At 42.9% G+C, this 23,169-nt stretch overlaps 1 protein-coding gene across 1 annotated transcript in view; it reads right to left on the bottom strand.

The window, feature by feature from the left end:
• itgb5 (integrin, beta 5) overlaps nucleotides 1-21,013 on the bottom strand; it is a 35,880-nt gene extending 14,867 nt beyond the window's left edge. Inside the window, exons 1-10 of the mRNA XM_028991804.1 lie at nucleotides 20,542-21,013; nucleotides 19,863-19,948; nucleotides 19,565-19,772; nucleotides 18,931-19,180; nucleotides 17,828-17,996; nucleotides 16,621-16,782; nucleotides 14,896-14,991; nucleotides 14,214-14,303; nucleotides 10,964-11,098; nucleotides 4,107-4,536 (exon numbers count right to left, since the gene is read on the bottom strand). Coding sequence (XP_028847637.1) covers nucleotides 4,107-4,536; nucleotides 10,964-11,098; nucleotides 14,214-14,303; nucleotides 14,896-14,991; nucleotides 16,621-16,782; nucleotides 17,828-17,996; nucleotides 18,931-19,180; nucleotides 19,565-19,772; nucleotides 19,863-19,948; nucleotides 20,542-20,611 — 1,696 coding nt within the window. The 5' untranslated portion in view covers nucleotides 20,612-21,013. The remainder of the gene's footprint in view (nucleotides 1-4,106; nucleotides 4,537-10,963; nucleotides 11,099-14,213; nucleotides 14,304-14,895; nucleotides 14,992-16,620; nucleotides 16,783-17,827; nucleotides 17,997-18,930; nucleotides 19,181-19,564; nucleotides 19,773-19,862; nucleotides 19,949-20,541) is intronic.
• Between the last annotated feature and the right edge of the window lie 2,156 nt (nucleotides 21,014-23,169).

Genomic DNA, 23,169 nt, shown 5'->3' with positions numbered 1-23,169 from the left:
AAGGGCGCAAGGATGAATAATGGCAAAATGTATATTATTAGGATATGATTTACACATCTGTTGCAAAAAAAGGATTACTGACCCTAAGGCATTCGTTCGCCTCCGAAATTGCATTATGCAAATTTGTTTCATCCAGACAAAAAAGGCCATTCATGATGATAACGACATTTATGAATGATTAGCAAGTGTACATATAACACTGGACTTGTAATAAAAATGTAATTTCATTTATGTGGTTATTTTACCCGCAACCAATTTTTCTACAACCATGAGAAAGATTTCTATTCTGTAATGTATCAGGATTTCAGTTTTCAACCGTACAGCGACTGACACTATGCAGAATTATGGAGCTAAAATCACTGCTATGGATGATTTGAGATCAAATGGGAAAGTAGTGGTTTGTGGAATTTGTGAAAGAAAGCAGTGTGTTGAGGTTATGCAGATATCCCACCTCTCTGAAAAACATTAAGGCAAACAGAAATAGAACTCAATTTTGTAAAAAAAAAAAAAAAAAAAACTTCAATGCAAATACTAGGTCTTTATAGAGTGAATGTGTATTATTAAACTTTGATTGTTATTATTATAATTCCCAGCTAAAATGGGGATTACATGAATAAGGATCAAAAGATCAAAGAATGCAGACAAGTTTTAGTTCTTTACCCTCATGTGTCAGTAACTGGACACTAAAACCTTTGTGGAATATCTTGATCATGTCTGTATCTGGTCATGATTCAATTAAATTCTCCCGCAATACAAACTGCCAAACTAAACAGCGGTTTGGTTGGACTATTTCCTGTTTTCGTTGAATGATCCCTGGATGTCCCGAGGTCCATCATGAAGGTTTAGATGCTACACCATCTATCTTTTTAAAAAGCCTAATAACATAATTCTGCTAATAATGGTCACAAATGGTCTCAGCTAAATCCGAACTGATGCTCTACTGAACAAAAACATTGCAGACTTCATTCCAGACCTAAACATCACTCCAAGACAATGAAGAGGTTTTCAGAAGGATGAGAAGATGGAGCATAAAGGTCAGGACGACCTAGTTAGCTGGACTGTTGAGTGATTGAGGGCAGTGATGCACCGATGAACCGGAAGGGAGGCTGGCCGACGCCTCGACAGCTGGCATGTTACTCTGATAAAGTTCCATCGGCAACTTGGTACATGGGCACAAACTTTTCACACATTTTTTTTTTTTTTTTTTTAAGTGCTACGCTACATTTGTGACGAACGCATACTGCTGTGCAGGCGTTGTGGATCAAGCACTACCTCAAAACGTTTCACGCCAAGAAAAGATTTGGCAGAGTGTAAAGTCTGTGTTATGTGACTCGTGGGCCAAAAATGCAGATGTTTGAGGTCTTCCTCCTTCCAGACGTTCCTGTTTCCTCACATTTGCATGCATTTGGAAAGTAGTGCAATTCCTTTCAGTGGGCGTGTTGTAGAACCATGATGCTGTACATGATCACTGTTCAGTATCAGTATTTTAATTACAACCGTAAATGTGCTATGAAGCTGACAGAACCTCCCACACACAAAAAAAATAATAAAAAACTGTGTGTGCGCGAGTCTCTGGTTGGGACAGGTTCCTGTATGAACACAACACACACAGTCACACACGTTCCCATTTAACCACATGAACCCCATCTGGAAAACAAAGCGGCGACGTCTCTGCAGTCCGGCTGCGGCAGAAAACCAAATGCAGATGTGGGAACAAGGCCATGAATCACCAGCCTGTCAGCGCTTCACACACACAACACACACCAGGCTGAATAATAAAAATGTCCCAAAATGCAGTGCATGCCACACACTCAACACAAACACTCATGAACACAAAGCCCTGTGAGATAATGGATCTGAAGGACAAGACACAAATGGCTGAGTCAGCAGACTTCATAGGAGGGCAGACGACTGGAGGTGGAACGCGGACAGCACAGGAGGTGCATGGTTTATGGGAGGCTGGAATCTGACAGCTGCTTTAGATTGTTAAAGGTGTTTCGGGTTTCAGTCAGGAGCGGTAGTCCTCCTGTTACTCCTCCTCCTCAACAGATGAGATTTCATCAGCCAATCAGCTTGCTGGACTCTGGGCTTGATTTTTGCCCCAGTGACCCAATAAACTGAAGGAACCAGAAGGATCTGCAAGGTCCTCACTAACCACTAAGAGGAATACAGATAATAAATTCAACTCTGAAAACATTATGCAGCATTTCAATCAATGACATCATTTTAGAGGTATGTACACAGAGAGAGAGAAAGAGAGAGAGAACCTTTACATAATCTTCTTTTATAATTCATACCAGAAAAGAAATTCACCTTTAGATGAATCACCCTTAAGCAGAAAAAAAAAAGAAGTTGCTAAATGTAATAAAATGACACATATAGAACATATTTTAGCCAGCTCTTTAGCTGGAATTCAGTAATTCAGCTGATGAAGGGTAGTGTCAACAACCAAGACGACCTCCAGGCCACAGAGATAAATGGGAGCATTTAGCTCCAGTCCTGCTGAAAAGGTGATAAATCCTGAGCTAAGTCGCCGAAGGCATCAGCAAGTACAGTAATTCCTCCCCTTACGAGAGATCTTTATTAAAAGCCGCTAATGCAAGAACACAAGCACGCAGTGTTTAACCAAGCGGCTGCAGAGCTCAGCAAATGGGCGGACTGGGCGGCTAAAGTTTAATACACGCTCCTACTCCCTCCTGCGAATGGCAGATCCGTACCAGAGCAGCCTGGCTGCTGACTAAACAGAACACAAAGCATTTTCTTGGGCCAAGACCAGAGCATTGTACAAAGCACACAAAAAAGGTACAAAGCTGGTACAAAGCTTTCACTGTGCTAAAGGGAAGCAGTTGGGTTGGGTTCGTAGACGAGAGGGCTGGTGCCAGCAGTGGCTCTCTAGCAGCTTCCCACCCAGAATGCATTGCTGTGCTGGGTGCTGGCATTCTGGAATATCCAGTCGGTCAGCCTGTTTAGTATGTTGCAGACCCCTTCTGGAAGATCCCAACACCCAGCGCTGCATAAAGGAAATTAGGGCACAGTGCAGAAGAGTGAGCAACTTTATTTTCACACAGCACGTCGAGGTAGATGGATTTAAAACATTAACAGCCAAAAAGATGTAGAATGACACTATTCAGCCAGCCTGGTGGTGCCAGAATAGATCCAGTTAAAGGCAGCAGTCAGGTGAACTCCCCGGTGTTGACAGAGCATGAAAAAGCAGCGCATGAACCAACACGGCCATTAAAGAGTACTCCGGCAGCCAGGCAATATTTCACAGGGCTGTTTCCTCGGTATCAAACCACAAATATGTGATATTTATTTTTATGAAAACCACACTCAGGGGGGGGATTCAAGCTCAGTCACCTTGATATATCTGTGCGTGTGTGTGTGTGTGTTCACACTTTTGTATTCCACCCAGGAGCTGAAATGTTGATGATAGCATGCATGGGTTTGTGTCTGCATTTTCAATTGATTTCTATACCTTTACATTTTACATTTACAGCATTTATCAGACGCCCTTATCCAGAGCGACTTACAATCAGTAGTTACAGGGACTTAGGGTTAAGTGTCTTGCTCAGGGACACGATGGTAAGCGGGATTTGAACCCGGGTCTTCTGGTTCATAGGCAAGTGTGTTACCCACTAGGCTACTACCGCCTTTCATTATTTATAACTGAAATGTTAATTTCAGTTTGATGACATTATGGGTCGTATCTGATTCCAAATGTACCATATGTTTGGGATAGTTCACGACACCATGAAGAAACCTAAAACCTCGATCTGATGTTGATCTAACACCTTTAAAACAGGATTTGGGACGTTCTCTGCATCTACATGTGGACGACAACATTTCAGATAACGCTTCTGTGTGGATGCAAGTTTTTTTCGAAACCGAATACAGCTTTTAGAGAAAAGACTTCTCGTGTGAATGGAGCCTCAGACTGTCAATATCAATATCAGAAAAACATTGCCATATTGCACAGCTCAGCCTCATGGTACACCTCTTGCGCATCTTTCACACAGGGGAAAGCGTACTTTGGTTGACCCAGAGAAGTGATCTGTACAGACTAACACATCTCACTAGTCAATAAACAAAAAAAGGACCTCACAGACCTGAGCAGAGAATTCCTTTATGTCGCGCGCAGGAGAAGTCATCACACTCGCAGAAGCGTCCGTAGATCTTGCCGAACTCGGACTCGTAGCAGAGGCACTGGCTGCAGATGCACTCTCCACGCCCGCTGCAGGCCTGCTTGCCCTCGGCTTCACGGCACTCGTTCTGCTGGCCTCCGCCCGCCTCGCCCTCCTGGCACTCGCACACAGCACCCAGGTAGCCGGGCTCGCAGCGGCAGGTTCCGCAGCTGTAGGTGCCGACGGTGCTGCAGCGACTGCTGTTGGCCTGTGTGAAGCGTGTGCAGCTGCAGTCGCACTGGTAGTCCACCGCCACCTCCAGTCGGTCCTTGAAGCCCACTGGTTTGATGGTGAAGCTGTGGCGTGTTCCTGGAGCGGGACAAGTGCGAGCCTCCACGCTCACGTTAAACGTCACCTAGACAGAGTGGACAAATGAATAATTGCTGAAAAGGTAGTGAAAGAAAAGAACACTGTACAGTTCCTTAAAAATTCAAATACATATGAAAAAAGCACAAAAAGTCAAATTTACCAAAACAAAAGAACTTAAATGACAGGGTTTCTTCCTCCAAGTTTGTGCGAGCCCAAGCCAGAGTAAAATGGACCCAATCAGGTTAATCAGCTGTAATTTACATATCTTTATAAAAAAAAAAACCATTTTCCTATGGAGGTGCTGGAATATGGAAGCAACGCGCGCAGTGCCACGTGACGTGCTCCACTACGTAAAGCCAGCAAAGATTCTACAGACCTGCGCAAGTTTTAAACGTTGCAGTTGTAAACATAGAAGAAACGTTTCTCGCGCAGTCTTACGGGAACTGATGTTCATTCATGTGTCAGATTTCAATGACTTTTCCATAACTTCATATGTTTATTTCATATTCAAAAACTTTTTAAAACCTGGAAAATTCTCTTGTTAAATTCTATGACTTTTCCACGTTTTTAATGATCAAACCATGAATAAAAAAAGGGCTAAAAATGGGAATATTTGACAGTAACATCTGAACTTTGATTTGAAGGGACCCCAGAAACCTGATCTGGATAAATAGTTATGGGGGGTTGGGGATTTTGTGTATGTGTGTGTGTGTGTGTGTGTGTGTGTGTGTGTGTGTGAGTGAGAGAGAGAGTAAACTACTACCATCAGTATAATAATTATGTCTCTACTCCGTATCGGGATTTCGTATCAGTGAGTAGTTGGCAGATGGCAGCCATCTTCATTTACAGTCAGCGGCAACTTCCTCCATTGCCTGCGTGATCATTCCGGATGTCCAGTTTCAGAGGGACCGTTTTACTCTGTTTAAGAATCACTGTCACTGAGCAGAAAATTGCACTACTGTGTCACAAGACAGGAGAAAGGAGTGCCAGTGTAAGTAAACCCACTCCCTGGCAACAGCCCCAGTGGCCGCCCACTACAGACGCCATGCTCGCCTAACAAGGTAATGAAGGACAGAATGGAAAACATGATAGTCACGAGTGGAACCGCTTCGTTGGGGTTCCTGAAGGCTCTAGAAGTCCTGAGTATGCCTTACCTTGCGCTAGTGAACAAGCCCCACACTTAGTGACAAGTTGAAAATATCGCCCATGTTTTTTTTTTTTTTGTGTGTTTCTTTTTTCTTTCCAATAAATTCCTATGAAGATAGAAATAGCTTACAAATACACAAATAAAAATATATATAAATATTCAATTTCTTACAAAAGATGCCCCTAAATTTGGTAGCACAATGTAGCACAATTATTCCATTATTTTACATAAACAGGCAGATAAACATACAAACAGCAGACAAGCACTTACTGATGGTCCAAAGTGAAATGCCTTTTGCAATTGCCTGCTATAAAGCAATCATTATGATGGTAGCTAATAATGCATGTCCTGTCAGACCTCAAGGATGCCAGTTGCATACACGATTAAAGGCCAAGCCGGGCATGGGACATTTGAACATGGGACTGAAAGGGACATGGACCCTTTAGAACAGGTCTCTGCTCTCTAGTCTGCTACATTTCCAACTTTGTGTGGAGCCTCACTATTATGTAACAGAAAATGGTTTTGGTCTCGGATGCATCCCCCTACCCAGAGAACCCACTAGGCCCAAAACAGGACTTAGGCAAGTCTCTCTCTCTCACACACACACACACACACACACACACACACACACACACACACACACACACACACACACACACACACACACACACACACACACAAAGGAGCAGATTGAAGCTGTGGTGCATTTTGAGTGAGCAAGCAAGCAAAACAGACAAAAGTAGAAAACAGGAAAGCTATTTAATATGCTGCAAATCGCTCTTCTCTGGTACAAAGGGGACATTGTGTGTTGCACTGACACAAAGTATACCATATAACTGCCATTCGACAGCAGTCATGACACACAGACAGGAGAATTACACAGCTTGTCCTTGGTGGACAGTGGGAGCAGTGGAATGAGACACTAGATTTCACTGAAAATGTCGCTTCATCAAAAGAATCAAAATAAGAAAAATTATGCAGCTGACTTATTCACCATATTTTTACTAATGTTCCAGGGAACAGAATAAAACACACTGGCAATGACCTGGTAAACGCTATAAAATTGCATTAAATTATAGTTTAATTTGTCTGCTAAAAAAGATCTCAGACATTGAGTTTCCAATTAATCATTTTTTGCTCAATCAATGCATGTGCATCACAAACTTCAACATATAGAAAAGGCTATGAATGAACACCCAATTTTCTAGGTTTCTCAGTGGGTTATTTCTCAGTGCATGAGTCATTGTAATATAGGAAATGTAAGGAGCATATGTTTATTTCCCAATACTGCAGCTTAATAAAAATAAAGCATTAAGAATTTCCTCAAAAACAGGAACATTTTAAGAAATCTGTACTACATATTGTAGTACACAGGAACTGCTGTATATAAACGGGATGTTTTAGGTGCTGATACAAATTTGTCTGGATGGTTTAGGTGCTGATACAAAGCTCACTGTCACCTGACCCATATCCATTTTATATCCATTACCACCTTTTCTACTAAGCGTGCTTTAAGAGAGCTGCGCTGTTGTACAGGGGGAGTGTGGCTTTGAACGGCGAACAAAAACAGAGTAGGAACTGGGGTGTGGTGTTCGGATAAAATCCTGTGAAAAGTAATAAACCGCCTGCAATAATAAATACTTTATTTATTTTACTCACCACCTGTCACAAAAGAACAGCAGGAGTTAGTCCCAGAGTTCTATATATGCGGTCAGCATAACCTCATGGTGGCCAAGATTTCCATATCAAATTAACATTTAATAAATTTTCGACATGCAAAAACCTTTAACCAAAAACCAAAACAAATTTATAAGCAGCGAATCATATGGAAAGGAAAGGTAATATAGGCCAGAAGTTCGTGTTTACTAACTGATCATTTACTGCACAACCTCAACCCAACTGAAATGCTAGGAATTCATTTCCAGCTCTGCCCTGCGTTCCCCGACTTGAGTCCGGAACACGGCAGGAACGGTTAACAGACTGAAGTGAGACTGAGCAGCCAGTCTCACTTTAGTAAGTTGGTAAACTTAAAAAGAATGACATAATATATTGTCGTGTCAGTCCACCCTGGAGCCAGGCTTGGGACCCATGAGCAAGCGCCTGGTGGTCGGGATTTCGCCCATGGGGCCCGGCTGGGCCCAGCCCGAACCGGAAACATGGGCTCATCCAACTGTGGACCCACCACCCACAGGAGAAACATGAAGGGTCAGGTGCAATGTGGATCGGGTGGCAGACCGAGGCGAGAGCTTTGGCGATCACCGGAAAAAAATAAACTGGTTATTGGGAGATGGAATGTCACCTCTCTGGCGGGGAAGGGCGGTGGAAGGAATACATTGAGGAGCTCCTCAATTCGACCAACACGCATTCCGAGAAGGAACCAGGGCTGGGATATCTGGGTATGGACTGTCCAATCTCAGATTCATCCTGGGTATCTCATGGCTATGGATGTTGTAGGGCTGTCGTGACACGTCTCTGCAACATTGTATGGACATCTGGGGCAGTTTCGGTGGAATGGCAGACTGGGGTGGTGGCCCCAGTTTTTAAGAAGGGGGACCAGAAGGTGTGTTCCAACTATAGGGGGAAAGGTCTACTCCAAGGTACTGGAGTGGAGGGTCTGGTCAATAGTTGAATCTCAGATTGAGGAGAAGCAACATGGTTTTCGTCCTGGCCGTGGAACTGTGGACCAGCTCTTTACCCTTGCTAGGGTAATGAATCCACATGTTTTTTGTGGATATGGAAAAGGCTTATGACTGTGTCCCCAGGGACACCCTATATATGGGGTGGATGGTCTTTTGTTAAGGGCCATTCAGTCCCTGTACCAGAGGAGCATGAGCTTGGTCCGCATAGCTGGCAGTAAGTCAGACTTGTTCCCGGTGAGGGTTGGACTCCTCCAGGGCTGCCTTTTGTCACTTGTTCTGTTCATAACCTTTATGGACAGAATTTCTAGGCGCAGCCGTGGTATGGAGGGTGTCGAGTTTGGTGGTAAGAAAATCTCATCTCACAGCTGAGTGTGAAGGGGCTGGGACGAGGATCAGCACCTCCAACTCTGAGACCATGGTTCTTGACCGGAAAAGGGTGGCTTGCCACCTCCGGGTCAGGAGAGAGGTCCTGCCTCAAGTGGAGGAGTTTAAGTTCAAGAGTGAGGGAAGAAGGGAGCAGGAGATCGACAGCCGGATTTGGGGAGCATCTGTAGTGATGCGAACGCTGAACCGATCTGTCATGGTGAAGAGGGAGCTGAGCCAGTAAGCAAGGCTCTCGATTTACCAGTCGATCTATCCTCACCCATGGTCATGAGCTTTGGGTAATGACCGAAAGAACGACATCACGGATACAAGCAGCCAAAATGAGTTTCCTCCATAGGATGGCCAGGCGCAGCCTTAGAGATAGGATGAGGAGCTCGGACAATCGGGAGGGACTCAAAGTAGAACTGCTGTGCCTCCACATCGAAAGGAGCCAGTTGAGGTGGTTCAGGCATCTGGTCCAGATGCCTCATGGACGCCTCCCTGGGGAGGTGTTTCAGGCATGTCCTGCCGGCAGGATGCCACCGGGTCAACCCAGAACACGCTGGAGAAATTATATCTCCAATCTGGTCTGGGAACCCCTTGGGGTCCTGCTGGATAATCTGGTGGAGGTAGCTGGGGAGTGGGCTGTCTGGGATTCCCTACTTGGGATGCTGCCACCACAACATTTTCCCTCCTCACTAGGATATTTTTGATTCAGTAAAATATAAAAAAAACTCCCACTCTCCGAACAAGTCCACAATCAACCGCAGAATTTAGTGAACACTAATCAACACCACCACACTGACCAAGACAGCAGAACAGAGACAGCATTTCCTGCGAAGGCTAAAAAGGGTGACCTTCCCCCACACCCATCCTCACCACATTCTACAGAAGCACTGGCCAGCTGCATCACTGCATCACTCTGGTACGGTAACTTCAACACATTGGGGTTCCTCTCCCCTCACTACTGGACTCACTGCACAAAGGCAGATTCCGCAAAAAATCAATGTATATCAGCTCTGTTTTTACATTTACAGTGAACTGTATAATATCACATTATGGGAGGAAGCAAAATATATTCTGATATAATTGTATCATGACCCATTTATCATGATGCTTATCATATCTTGAGGTCCTTGCAAGTACACCCCACTATTATACTACTCTAATAATATTATATACTGCACATACTTAATAAATACATACACTCAAATATTACTGATACTTGTCTGTCTGGTTTATGGGTTGGTGCACAATGTACTTTGTCATGTTGTGTTGTGTGTTATTTTAAATTTCCATTTGCACTATGTTGTTGTTGCACACTTGTTTTGCACACTCCTGTACAGATGGTGTGTGTGTGTGATAGTGGATAGTGGGCAGGACCTCAAATTCGTTGTGCTATTGTACTAAGAATCATTGTACAATGACAACAAAATCTTTACACTTAAACCATATCAATGTATTTAGATTTTTACAGAACAATCAAAATTCCAAACTCTATGCTATGAAATATGGCCACACATTCCTTTCAGCCAATCAAAATACCGCTGTTAACTATTACTTTTCAGAGTCCAGTGTTGTGGCAACATAAAAACCTCTGACCAGGCTAATGTGTCAGATACAGCCAGCAGTACTGCTGATAAGTCAAAACCACAGGATGGACATCTCAGCAATAAAGAGCTTTCATTGCATTTTGTTTCATTCTGGCTTCTGCTTTTGACTGGTAGCTGCTGAGGATCAGTTCTGCTTTCAGATGTTTCTAGAGAATAATAAATCAGGACCTTGGGTAAGCCATGCAAAACAAAAATAATACAAAAATTAATTGTCAGTCAGAGGCCTAAACATTTGGGTGAACTAATCACATCCAGGGAAAAAAAAAGGGGAGGACGATGAAAAGATTTCAGCCTGGAGAACTCTTCCTGACCTTAGATTAAACAACACGACAGTGTCCAGAGATAAACAAACACTCTAATCATCTCCTTAAATCTCTCTTTCTCCATCTCTACACACACAGAAACACACGGACACTTTCATCTGGTAACTGACACCATCCACAACAAAGCTAAAAAAATCTTTTATGCAAGTAAGGTGGGTCCTAAATCTCTCCACCCAGAAAGCTACATCAAACACAAAAGGACCAGAAATCCAGGATAGAACAAGTCTAGACAAATCAATATTGTTCTGCAGGGAACAAACCTGTAAATCCTTTCCTAATGAAGAGGAGCTAAAGAGAACAAGAAGCAGCTGGATCTACAGTTCTGGGGTTTATGAATAGTAGCTGGAATATGGGGACTCAGAGAGGAGTTGTGTATGAATGAACTCACCGTGTCTCCAATCTTGAGGTCGGCGCACTTTCGCAGGCCGGGTTGGGGCCGGCCATCTGTGCAGGTGGCAGTAAAAGCCAGGCTGAGGTCCTCAGGGTGGTTCCACACACTCAGCTCCACTTTTGACCTGATGTTCTGCAGCAACAACAATAATTTTTAGATAAAGTTGCTATACACAAGACATAAACAAGCCATACACAAACCTCTCACAGAACATATGTAAACAATATATATGTATTTATATATACATACATACAGTACAGGCCAAAGGTTTGGACAAACCTCCTCATTCAATATGTTTTCTTTATTTTCATTGGTAGATTCTCACTGAATATGGAGTTATGTACTTATGTACTCCACAGTCACCGGACCTGAACCCAGTCGAGATGGTTTGGGGTGAGCTGGACCGCAGAGTGAAGGCAAAGGGGCCAACAAGTGCTAAACACCTCTGGGAACTCCTTCAAGACTGTTGGAAACCATTTCAGGTGACGACCTCTTGAAGCTCATCGAGAGAATGCCAAGAAACTAGAATATAAAACGTTTATTTCACCTTTTTTTGTTAAGTACATAACTCCACATGTGTTCATTCGTAGTTTTGATGCCTTCAGTGAGAATCCACCAATGTAAATGGTCATGAAAATAAAGAAAACACATTGAATGAGAAGGTGTGTCCAAACTTTGGCCTGTACTGTACACACAAACACATATATATATATATATATAAAAAAGGGTGAAGGAGGTTGTTTGTGATGATGGCCTGAAACCTGGTGGACAGAAAGATGAATCTCCCTTGAACAAACTCTCTCGGTAAGATGGAAATTCGTAATACGGCAGCTCCGGTGAGCTGCGTTACCCATTGTCTGCGTTAGCCAGTGGATTAACAGGTATTAGCAGCACAAATCTTTTAATAGAGGACTGTCCACTAGACAGAACACACAGCTGGGTTCTGAAAAGCAAAATGAGCAACTAAAAGTCCTCTTACACACACACACACACACACACAATATCGACAGTGTAAGAGCAGACCTTCCTTATTTCTAATTCGGTTAAATTCTAAAAACAAAAAGATCATGATCAATCACCTGAAAGGCACAGAAACTCAAGACCAGGAAGTTAAGAGAAATGTGATGTTATTCAAAGAGTTTACAAATGATGAAACGATGAAAAGAAAAACCATATTTAATATGATCCTCAAATGCTAGCAGGAACAGGATGTGCAAATGTGTGATTCGTATGACACAACAAAGTGAGATTAAACTGAGTTCTTTTACTGCAGCTCCTTGTGCAGAGCACAGGAGGTCAAACGTTGAGACACTTGGCCTGGTTTTCTGTCGGAAAATAATATGACATACATCATCCTATTATGTTTCCCAACATTAAAACCCTGTGGTTATACTGGCAGCCATGGGCAAGAATGCAAACATCTCTGAAGTCTGGTTTAGGAATTGCTTTGCTTTTGATTGTAATATTAGGAATTGAACACAGTGTGATTAATCAGAGTTATAGTGAGTTTTCAGCCAACACATTTTCTATCTGGCCAGCCCTCACAGTTGCAACTCTAATCCTTTGAAATAGTCACATTTAGTGTGCAGCACTGTCTGTCCCCTGAATAAAAAAAAAAAACAAAAGTAAAAAAAGATAAATTCTTTCCTGACACGTGGTTGGTTTTTGTCTGCAGCTCCCAGTCTAAACAGTGAGTCTTGCACGAGTTCAGACTCATACACAGAATATCATAGAAAAGAACAATCAATCTGCTCATTTGACAGCGGAGCAACTCCAATCTTTATTCTCCAACAACAGAATATTAGGAAAACACACAAACACCATAGGGACGGATTCAAAGGACACAATTTGGACTGTGGGAATGCCAGGGCTAACAGAGACACAGAGTTCTGTGGGAAGGTATTTATCTTAGTTGGAAACACTAGCTAACCTACAAATTGTTTAAATACTTCTGATTACTTAAAGTAAACAGACAAAAAGACTGGGTTATTTCTGGAGTTATTACGCTAAAATGTAGACATCTAAAAACGCGGCAATTGTTCTCTGTGCAGAAGAGGAGCAGAAGTAAAAGAACATTCTTAGCAAAACGGACATATTCAGATCATCCCACAGATCAACCCAGACCCTTAATGGTTTCCTGTTATATAAGTTCTTCAGAGAGCCAAGTCATCAGAAAATGGGGCATGATTAATCTTCAGACAAAAGCGCTGAGCAGATAAAGATCCACATGCAGGAGTTTCACACACTTCTTTAACATTTACAGCATTTATCAGACGCCCTTATCCAGAGCGACTTACAATCAGTTACAGGGACAGTCTCCCTGGAGCAACTCAGGGTTAAGTGACTTGCTCAGGGACACAATGGCAGTAAGTAAGTAAGTAACCCTGCCCTGCCTTGGTTGAAGTTGAAATTTGTTTTCGGGTGACCAATAGAATAAAAGCATCACAAAGGGCAGCGTTCGCACTTCCCCTTCGAAACACACAGAGTGGGAATGGAGGAAAAGCTGATCTTATCAGTCTGTGAGTGTCCAGACATCTACAAGGCCACATTATCGTCTAACCGGGACTTTAGAAAACCCATGCCTATTTTTGCGCTGAGCAAGCATGCCGCATGCTACGATCAGCGTACCGCGAAGAGGACAGAACTTTGTTTTACTGTCTGAACTTTGTTTACTCTGTGGCAGGCCTCCTTGGATAGACAGATATATCATTGTAAATCATTATAAAAATTATATATAAAGCATAGCATATTAAGTGATGGGTAACACAGACACTAAGAAGATATTAAGTGACTAATAAAGATATCAAATATTGGTGAAGATATCAATTCTGATAATGCATTCAGTGACTTTTCTATCCATATTAGAAAATCATTTTATGTTCTACTGGTTGGTTGGTGATTGGTTGGTTAAAAAAAAAAAAAAGGGGGTTATTAAAATGTGTCATAAAAAGTGTGCTGAACATGGTTTAGAAAGTAATCATGAGGGATTGTGGATCAGATGGTCTAACTGGACAGCATTTAGAATGGTGGAGCGCGGAGGGGCTGGAAAACACTCAGAGTTGACTGATGGGCTACCACCCAACCATGCTGCGGTGCTCCACAAGCCGCCAGCTCAGTTTATTTTATCCCACAACAGAAGGGTTTCACAACGTATAAAGTGGATTCAACAACCAGCTTCAATGGATGCTGCAAAGGATCTGCCCACCAGCACAGGTTCAAGATAGTGACCAACAAACCGAATACTCACACTGTAGGCATTGATTATGAGCTGGAACACATTCTTGGAGTCCTGGTCCAATATTTCCACCGTGGTTCCAGGTATAAGCAGTGTGAGATTCTTCAAGAATCAGATAAAGCAAAGAAATGATGGTGAGGGAACCATTTACAGAACCAAACACAGCCATGTACTCAGACAATAGCATGGCATACATGGGGCAAAAAAGTATTTAGTCAGCCACCAAGTTCTACCACTTAAAAAGATGAGAGAGGCCTGTAATTTTCATCATAGGTATATCTCAACTATGAGAGACAAAATGAGAAACAATAATCCAGAAAATCACATCCTCTGATTTTTAAAGAATTTATTTGCAAATTATGGTGGAAAATTAGTATTTGGTCACTAACAAACAAGCAAAATTTCTGACTCTCACAGACCAATAACTTCTTCTGTAAAAGGCTCCTCTGTCCTGCACTCATTACATGTATTAATGGCATCTGTTTCAACTCATTATCAGTATAAATGGCACCTGTCCACAACCTCAGTCACACTCCAAATTTCTCATTTTGTCTCTCATAGTTGAGGTATACCTATGATGAAAATGACAGGCCTCTCATCTTTTTAAGTGGTAGAACTTGCACGATTGGTGGCTGACTAAATACTTTTTTGCCCCACTGTAATACAGTAAAGACAAAAATACAGACCAAATCACCTTGTACAAAACATAGTGCCGTTTGGTGACTGCAAAGATCAAGAAGATGTTGTTCTCAGCCAGTTTCTCTCCAAGAAGCGCAAGAGATGGGTAGTCCTGTGGCAAGACACACACACACACACAAAGAAAATGTGATAAGAATATGCAATGCATCGTCCTCTGGTGTGACATTTCCAGACAGGAAACTGCTGCAAGGTGTTGCTCTTTCCAATAACCCCTATGGTCTTCGCAATATACCTATTTACCGTTTCCTTTCCAAACGGTGCAGAAGGCTCTAAAGACTCCCTTTCTTGGTCTAAAATGGTGGATAATGGCCAAAATCTACACATTTTACTCAGGGTGAGGTATGTAGTGATCATGCCCTTCATGCGTTCTTGTCACTGTTTTAATTTGTTAAACATTGTTCCTCCGCCAAGGAGAGCAGGTCAGAGCAGCATGTTTCCTCTAGTGTGATTGATATGGTTTTGGAGGATATTAGTCATTAGGCTTGTCGTGATACTGAAATTTCAAACTCGATACTGATACCAAGGATATAGTCCATTCTACAGGGGGAGAAAAAAATATGACATTTTTAAAGAAATGAATGATGTTTTAAATCAATGCTTTTAAGCCAAACAAAAAAGCACTTCTTGCTTCTCATGCCGCAAAAGTGCAATTAGATCATTTTAAAACATGGAGAGAAGACGCAGCCATTCATATACTTAACTTACTTACATTTAAACAACTTTACTCCCCACTCGGAAACTCTAATTCAGAGTTGTGTTGTTTCAAATGTTTTGCTAAATTTGTTGTGCTGCTCGCTGACAACTTCTTGCAAACGGGCGCATTCCACACTTCACTTTCGGTGCTCTTGCTTTTTGCATTTTCTAGCAAGCTTGGTGCTGCAGAATTTAAAGTGTAAACATTGGGCCCGGTTGCCTGCTGCAGTGCCCGTTTAAAAATGTCGTCGTCAGAGATTTCTGTGAACCGACAGATGTAAAACTGATATTATCGATACCTGTGATACCTTTTTTTCTTGAATATTAGAAATGAATTATTGTAGAAAACAAATGTTTAAACCTGAACCTCTCTGTGGATTCTACTGCACAAATGTATATTGTTGTGGAGGAAGCAGACCTCTTTACAGATGCACTCCGCTGAGCTCAGGTACTTGCATTTATAAAAATGGAAGTGGAAGAAGTGTGTTTTTCATGCTTCTGAAATAAATTCTCATTAAATGTCATCGCTATTTATAGGGCACATGACAGAATGCTATTTATTTGTGTGGTTCCTGTGTGTCTTTAATTTGATGTGGTCCCCTGTTAAACGTAACCTGCCTGTGAACCTGCTGAGAAAATTAAAGCCCCAGAATTTATGCAGTGCAAAAGCACCAATTAGCCAATAATGACGTTTCCTCCAAAGTCATTTGGAGTGCAGCTGGGTAGGCAGGCTAACAGGGACAGAGTGAGTGTAAAGCAAACAAACAGCTGGCAAAAATGCCACATCTGCTACGCATGATGACCTGCGATACTTTTTACTTCTTCCAACCTTCAGTCTGCACTGACGTGTCAAGTGACAATTTTTCTAGTAAAGCTTTTCTAAAGCTTTAACTGCCTACACTATAAAATGTGTCACATGACACGTCAGTGCAGACTGAAGGTTGGAAAATGTGTTCCTGTCTGCGCTTGATTTGCAGGTCATCATGCTGTCCAGCTAATAGTTATGGGTGAAGACGACATATCTTACCATCTGGTCAGAGGCGCTGTACTCATTCTTGCCATTCAAGTGACACTGACCATCATGAGGCTGAACCAGGCCACCCAGCTTGCCATCAAGGGCCAGGTGGGGGACGTCATCAGTGGCAAAAACGAGAAGGTGGTAGGCCTCTTTCCTCCAGCCAATTCGCTCCTGCCGTAAGGATACAAAACATCATTCATGAACCGTGAATCTCCTCAAAAGACCCAAATCACACTGAAGTGGCTCATCCAAATAAAATAGTCATAGCAAGAAGCAAGTCAAACCAGGAAGCTGTAGTCTGATTTTTCTTGTGAAGCAGCTTACTGGTGAATGCAGAAATATTGAACACTGCACCTTTAAGAGAGCTTTAAAAGGTCCCATGACATGAAAATGTCTGTCTAAAGTCATGCAGTGGCTAGAAACGATTGGTGATTGGTGTGAAGTCCTTTTCTCATTCTGCTTCACCGTTCAGAGAGCGGCAGCTCAGATTGTCAGATCTGGAATTTGTCCCCTTATGACATCATAATGGGAAAGGTTACCTCCTGTTTCTCACGCTTTGCTATCCAGGACAATTTAAACATTATCTCCACCGACCGTCATGGCATCCAAACGTTTGAAGTATCAGTTTCTTGGTGGTTGGATGTCAAAATGAGCACAAATTAATTTTTATTACTTCAAACACGCAAGCCTCTGAAGAAATAATGGGTTGAGTTATTTTTTTGTGGAAAAATGCTGACGCCACTTCCTGTTTGCGCCAAACATTGTGGTCCTGCCTCAGTCCTCATTAACATTTAAAGCTACAGACACCGAAACAGCGCCTCCGGGCGAAATCTGATTGTGGGACTGGATCAAAGGCTGAATTTTGGAAAGAGACATCAGCTACAGTATGAGGGGACCACTAACACAGATATGTAAAAAAAAAAAAATATATATATTCATGTCATATTGCCAAGCCCAACCTCTGCTTCAAACACACTTTCATTGAAATGCACTATATTAGCAGTGAATGCAGTGAAATAAAAGCACTTTCGGTAAGACATCAATTGTCATAAAACCTATTTTTTACAGGAAATAGACAGATGTTGTTCCGCTGTTTGTTTAGACTGAACAAATATGACCTCTAGTCTTGCAAATGGACACTCATGCCGGCTGCTGATCAATCTCTGCTCTCGGGCTAATAGTCAAACCAGACACAACTGAGAAAAGAAGAGCTCACCTTGCAAACTGCCGCCTGTAGTATGGCATCGAACCCCCCCTCTGGGGCATCTCTGTTGCGCGATACCATCTGCTTCAGCACCTCCTCGTTGAAGCGGTCCACCTTGTCTGTTAGAGAGAGGAGGTGGCGGAAGCCGAAGGTTGGCACACATTTGGGAAAAAGCTTGTACCTGTGGTTAATAAAACAAAAAAAAATATGATCCTGAACATTAATCGGCATGATCAGTGGAATGTGATTATTTTACACCATGCAGCATTGGTGTGAGCTACGAAACGCTCTCTAGCTAACAGCCATGCATTAACGGCTTGCGGTTGTAGGTCAGTGTCTGGCACGCAGGCCAGGGCATAACCTACTTGGGAGCTGAAGCGTAAGAGCAGTCAGTCAGCATCGTCTCACGGGAATAAATGCCACACAGCATAGGCTTTTCCATTTTAGAAGGCCATGTTAAAACTGACGCACGAGCTTCTGAACACGTCAGATTCAATATTAACCCAAAAACCGCTCTTTAATAAGGAGGGAAAATGTTCCTTCATGAACAAAAGCAAGAAGGAGTGCTGTTCTGTTCTGAAAACAGACCGGCATTGCATAAGAATCACTCCACGAGGACAGATGAATTCTTATAGAACCATTTCTCCTAGTACTAATGATAATAACACTACAACAAGACAATACATTATTTATTGAAGAAATAACAGGCAACGTAAAAATGGCACAATAACAATAAGCAAATTACTAATCACACAACTCGGCTTGAATGGGGGGGTGGGGGGGGAACGACACGTAATTACTCTATTATGCATGTACACATTCCACTTATTTTTACCTTTATACTTTTCTTTTCATGCACGTATTTTACACCTTGAAACAGATCACTTGGGTTTTGCTTTCAGTTACCAGAAAAGACACGGTCCACTTTGGTGAATCGCCGCTGCAGGAAAGCAGCTCTGTGTTGTCATGTGGAATTTTGTCCGTTTGCTTGGAAAAGACCAGATGCTGGTTTTCTATATAAAATCTGGCAACACTGCGATCACTGGACCTGAATGATAGTGGCTAGTGCACCGGTTCCACTTGTAATTCTTTATTAGTGGAAATGTAAAACTCACCCATTACAGGGGTTGTCCTGGTATTTGGGTGCTGTGTACGAGAAGGGGGATACGTTCTTGTCCACGAATGAGCCAAAACCCAGGCGAAAGTTGCTGGTCAGCTGCCTCATCTTGTCTGCCAGCTTGGTGCCTAGGTTGCGGATGTTGTCCAAGTCGTCGTTCATTGACAATGAAAGGTCCATCAGGTAGTAGAGATCCACGGGATAGTCCTCCACCGGTCGAACCTGCACCTCAAAAGAAGCCTGGTCACCTGCCAGATGGTCGAAGAGAAGTTATTTTCCCCAAAGTCGTGGAGAAGTTATCACATCATATTACATTTACAGCATTTATCAGACGCCCTTATCCAGAGCGACTTACAATCAGTATTTACAGGGACAGTCTCCCTGGAGCAATTTAGGTTTAAGTGTCTTGCTCAGGGACACAATGGTAGTAAGTGGGATTCGAACCCGGGTCTTCTGGTTCATAGGCGAGTGTCTAACCCACTAGGCCACTACCACCCTGATATTATGCATAATATGATGTCCTTTTATTGATTTCTTTTTAACTTTATGGACAAACTACTGGCCCAGATAATAACAATGCTAGTAAAATTAGTGCACATCGAAGTGTGTGCTCTCCACGTCAGGAAGTTTACCTGGTCGGAGGCTGAGGGACACCATCTGTGGGTGGATCTGGACCACGTCGTACTGGGTCTGTTCAGAACCCTTGGAGCTCAGGGGCTTGCTCTTCTGGACCGACGTGGTGCTCCGTGGGCTCTCGACAAACTGCGCCTCACAGCCGCGCTTCTGCAGGTTTTGCTTCAAATCGCAACGTGACGTCAGGGTACGAGCCGCGCCAAATTCCTAAGTGCGTGTTCCCACGAAAGAGAGAAGTGAGACGAAACTCCACAAATACGGCATCGGACACGGTGTGAAAGCGGCACATGGCCTTACCTCCTGCGCGCACCAGGCACAGCTCGGGTGGATGAGGAGGCATTCCGCACAGGAAGTGGCGCTGCCACTCACACACACGTTCAGGCCTGGCCAAGGAAGAGACTCGAGATCAGCAGCCCGTCCACATACAAGCACCCCAGAAAGGTGAAAGTGCTGACATGAGATCTCAAGATGCTGTGAACAAGCGGTCCAGCAGCGAACAGCAATTTAGATAGTCAATGCAAAGGAAGACAATTATTCCTGCAATCTTCACACTCGGGACGTAAGTGTAAACAGTAAAAGCACTGGGTAAGTTGTAAAAAAAGGTCATTATATTAGGATAATGAACCAAATACAAACTATATACACACACATCCTTCTTTTGACCATGTACAACTCCACCTATTCATTATTCAAGAATAGTGACTTACTAGTGTTTACAAGTAAGAGATGGCAGTTATAGAATTTGCATTTGTGACCATATACAAAAAAAAAATCCCGCTCTTTATACTTAATGTGCATTTCGACAAGTAACAACAGAAAAGCAACTAATGTTCCACCGCGACTCAATAGCGGAACACGTCCAGTGCGGGCATCTCGCATGCTCGTGTTCTAAAGCCACTGCTGTTGTTCATTTTTACCGAGTGACGGCAGAGCGAAGTCTCTGCGGGAATAATCGTCGCCGGTAGACGCGTCTCACCTTTAACTCGGTGAATAAAGATCCCGAGCAGCACGTAGCAGAGCGCGGCGCGGCGCCCGACCTTCTTCATGTTCGCGTCTCGGTGAAACGTGCCCGTCCAAATCACTGCGGCCGCAGCCCGCGTCCGGCTCGCGTCGAGCCGGAGCAAAGCATCGAAAAAAAAACGCGCTCCCGAGGCGCCGCTAGCACCGACGTCCGGCCGCTCGCCTGCCAGCTCACGCCGCTCGTCGCCGCATCGCCACAAGCACCGACCGCGCGGCCGCGGGGTTCCGGTTTGGGCTCCACAAGTTCTGTGCCCCGCTCGCGTCCGAACTCTCCGCCCACCGCCGTTCGGGGGGAGAGGCGACGCTCTCTCAGCCTTAACCCTTTCGCTCGCCTTTCAAACGCAGTATGAAGCCTCGGTCTTTAACGCAACGCGGCTCCGGAGAAACACTAACGCGGACCCGGCCGAAAACATACAAGTAGCCGTGCCTCGTTCGGGAATGATTCGGTTCAATGATCGGATCTTTTTCCTGAACGATGCCTGGAGTCGACAAGTCACTCCTCACTTAGGTCCTCACTATTTACAGCAACAACGCATTTCAAAGTGTTCGTATAGCTTCGGATTATAAATAAATAAAATTGAACGTGAACGTTGACTTAGCCTGTGGCAAAGTCTAAGGGTCAAAGGTCAAGAATGAGGGCAAGTACCATATGACACCCCACAATATTTGATTTATATTAACATTATTTAATTGTGCCAGATTATAAATAAATAATGTCACTTTCTTGTCACACAGATTCTAAGGGGAATTGTGTGTAATTTTTTTAACCATCTATTTAGTCTAAATTGGCGTCCCCATAATTACTTGTTGTGCTCCTTGCAGGTAGTCCTCCTGAAGTAGTCTAATACATGTTTCTGTACAGAAACCATCAGTACTATGAATATATGGCAAACCTGTTTACGTCAAATGAAATTGAACTACATGTTGCTACTCCACAGACAGCAGACTCTGTTGCTTGGTGGCACCGTATTTCTGTCGTCCCCTTGACAAGAATATCAGTGTGATCTCAGTGTACATTTCTGTAGGCAACACTGTGGACACAAAATTCAACTGCAAATTAGCTTTTAGATGCAACACCATCTATATCATATGCTTTGCATGTTGAAAGCGTGATGTCTTCCAGCTCAAATGAAAATATTATATTCCTTTTAGTTTACGTACGTTGAAGGAAAATGTGGCTTACCTATTCACATTCTACCAGACTGGTCTCTATAACAACAAAACATGCATGCATTTGTGTAATTTGAGAGACATGGCTTTACCTCGAGATTCAATCTTAGGAAACATGCCTGCAGTGATCAGTGAAGGCGAAGAAGCATGCTTCACTTTCCTTATACTTAATGCAAGTAAAGGGACCCTGCAGAGAAAAAATTTACTTCCACCTAGTGGCCATAAACATGTCATACAATCATAAAACGAAGTGTAAAATTATTAAAGCAAGGCTGAAATAGTTCCATAAACTTAAAAAATTAAGTAAGCCCTCATTATACCACTAATGATATTAAATCAAATTTATTTTCAAACTGTTATGGTTATATGTGTGTTTAGTTGTATCCTCCTGCACATACCTCATTGGGATTTTGTTAGTTTAATGACATTTCCGTAGGTGCTTCTGCACCCAGAGCATCTGTAGACCCTTATTCCCTTGTGCTCTCCTCCATCCTCCCCACCGAGGCTTCTCAACCTGCAGAGCATATGCCGGGAGTACAGAGTCCCCTCATATTCATACTAATAAATAGGAATAAAAAACTAATACACATTTGTGGAAAAACTCACAAATGCTACTAATGCTACTATTTTATATATATATAAAATGTGTGTGTGTGTGTGTGTGTGTGTGTGTGTATAGTCAGTATCGACTGTATAGTCCATCTGTTGAAGACAGAACTTGCTCTTGACTACTTAACCTCTTGATTATTATTAAGAGTGTCAGATGAATTTGCCATGATGATGTAATTAATTAAAATCAAAGAAGCCACTTCTCTCCAAGAAAAACATCAAGGACAGACTGATATTCTGCAAAAAGTACAGGGATTGGACTGCTGAGGACTGAGGTGAAGTCATTTTCTCTGAAGAAGCCCCTTTGCGATTGTTTTGGGGCATCTGGAAAAATGATTGTTTGGAGAGGTAAAAGTGAGCATTACCATCAGTCCTGTCTCATGCCAACAATAAAGCATCCTGAGACCATTCGTGTGTGAAGCTGCTTCTTATCCAAGGGAGTTTTTCCTCAGAATAATAAATGAATAAAGAATGGTACCAAAACATTCTCCAGCAACAACTTCTCCCAACCATCCAAGAACAATTTGGTGAAGAACAAGACATTTTTCACCATAAGGCCAAAGTGATAATTAAGTGGCTCAGGGAACAAAACATTGGATCCATGGCAAGGAAACGCCCTTAATCCAATTGAGAACATGAGGTTGGTCCTAAAGAGACAGTTGGGCAAACAAAAAACCCACAAATTCTGACAAACTCTGATTATGAAGGAATGGGTTCCATCAGTCAGGATTAGGCCCAGAGGTTAATTGACAGCATGCCAGGCTGAACTGCAGGGTCTTTAAAAAAAGGGCCACCACTGCAAATA

The sequence above is a fragment of the Denticeps clupeoides genome, chromosome 9 (genome assembly GCF_900700375.1).
Source record: "Denticeps clupeoides chromosome 9, fDenClu1.1, whole genome shotgun sequence".
Lineage (NCBI taxonomy): Eukaryota > Metazoa > Chordata > Actinopteri > Clupeiformes > Denticipitidae > Denticeps > Denticeps clupeoides.
The sequence above is the reverse complement of the archived record's forward strand: the minus strand, read 5'-3'. Positions and strand labels throughout refer to the sequence as shown.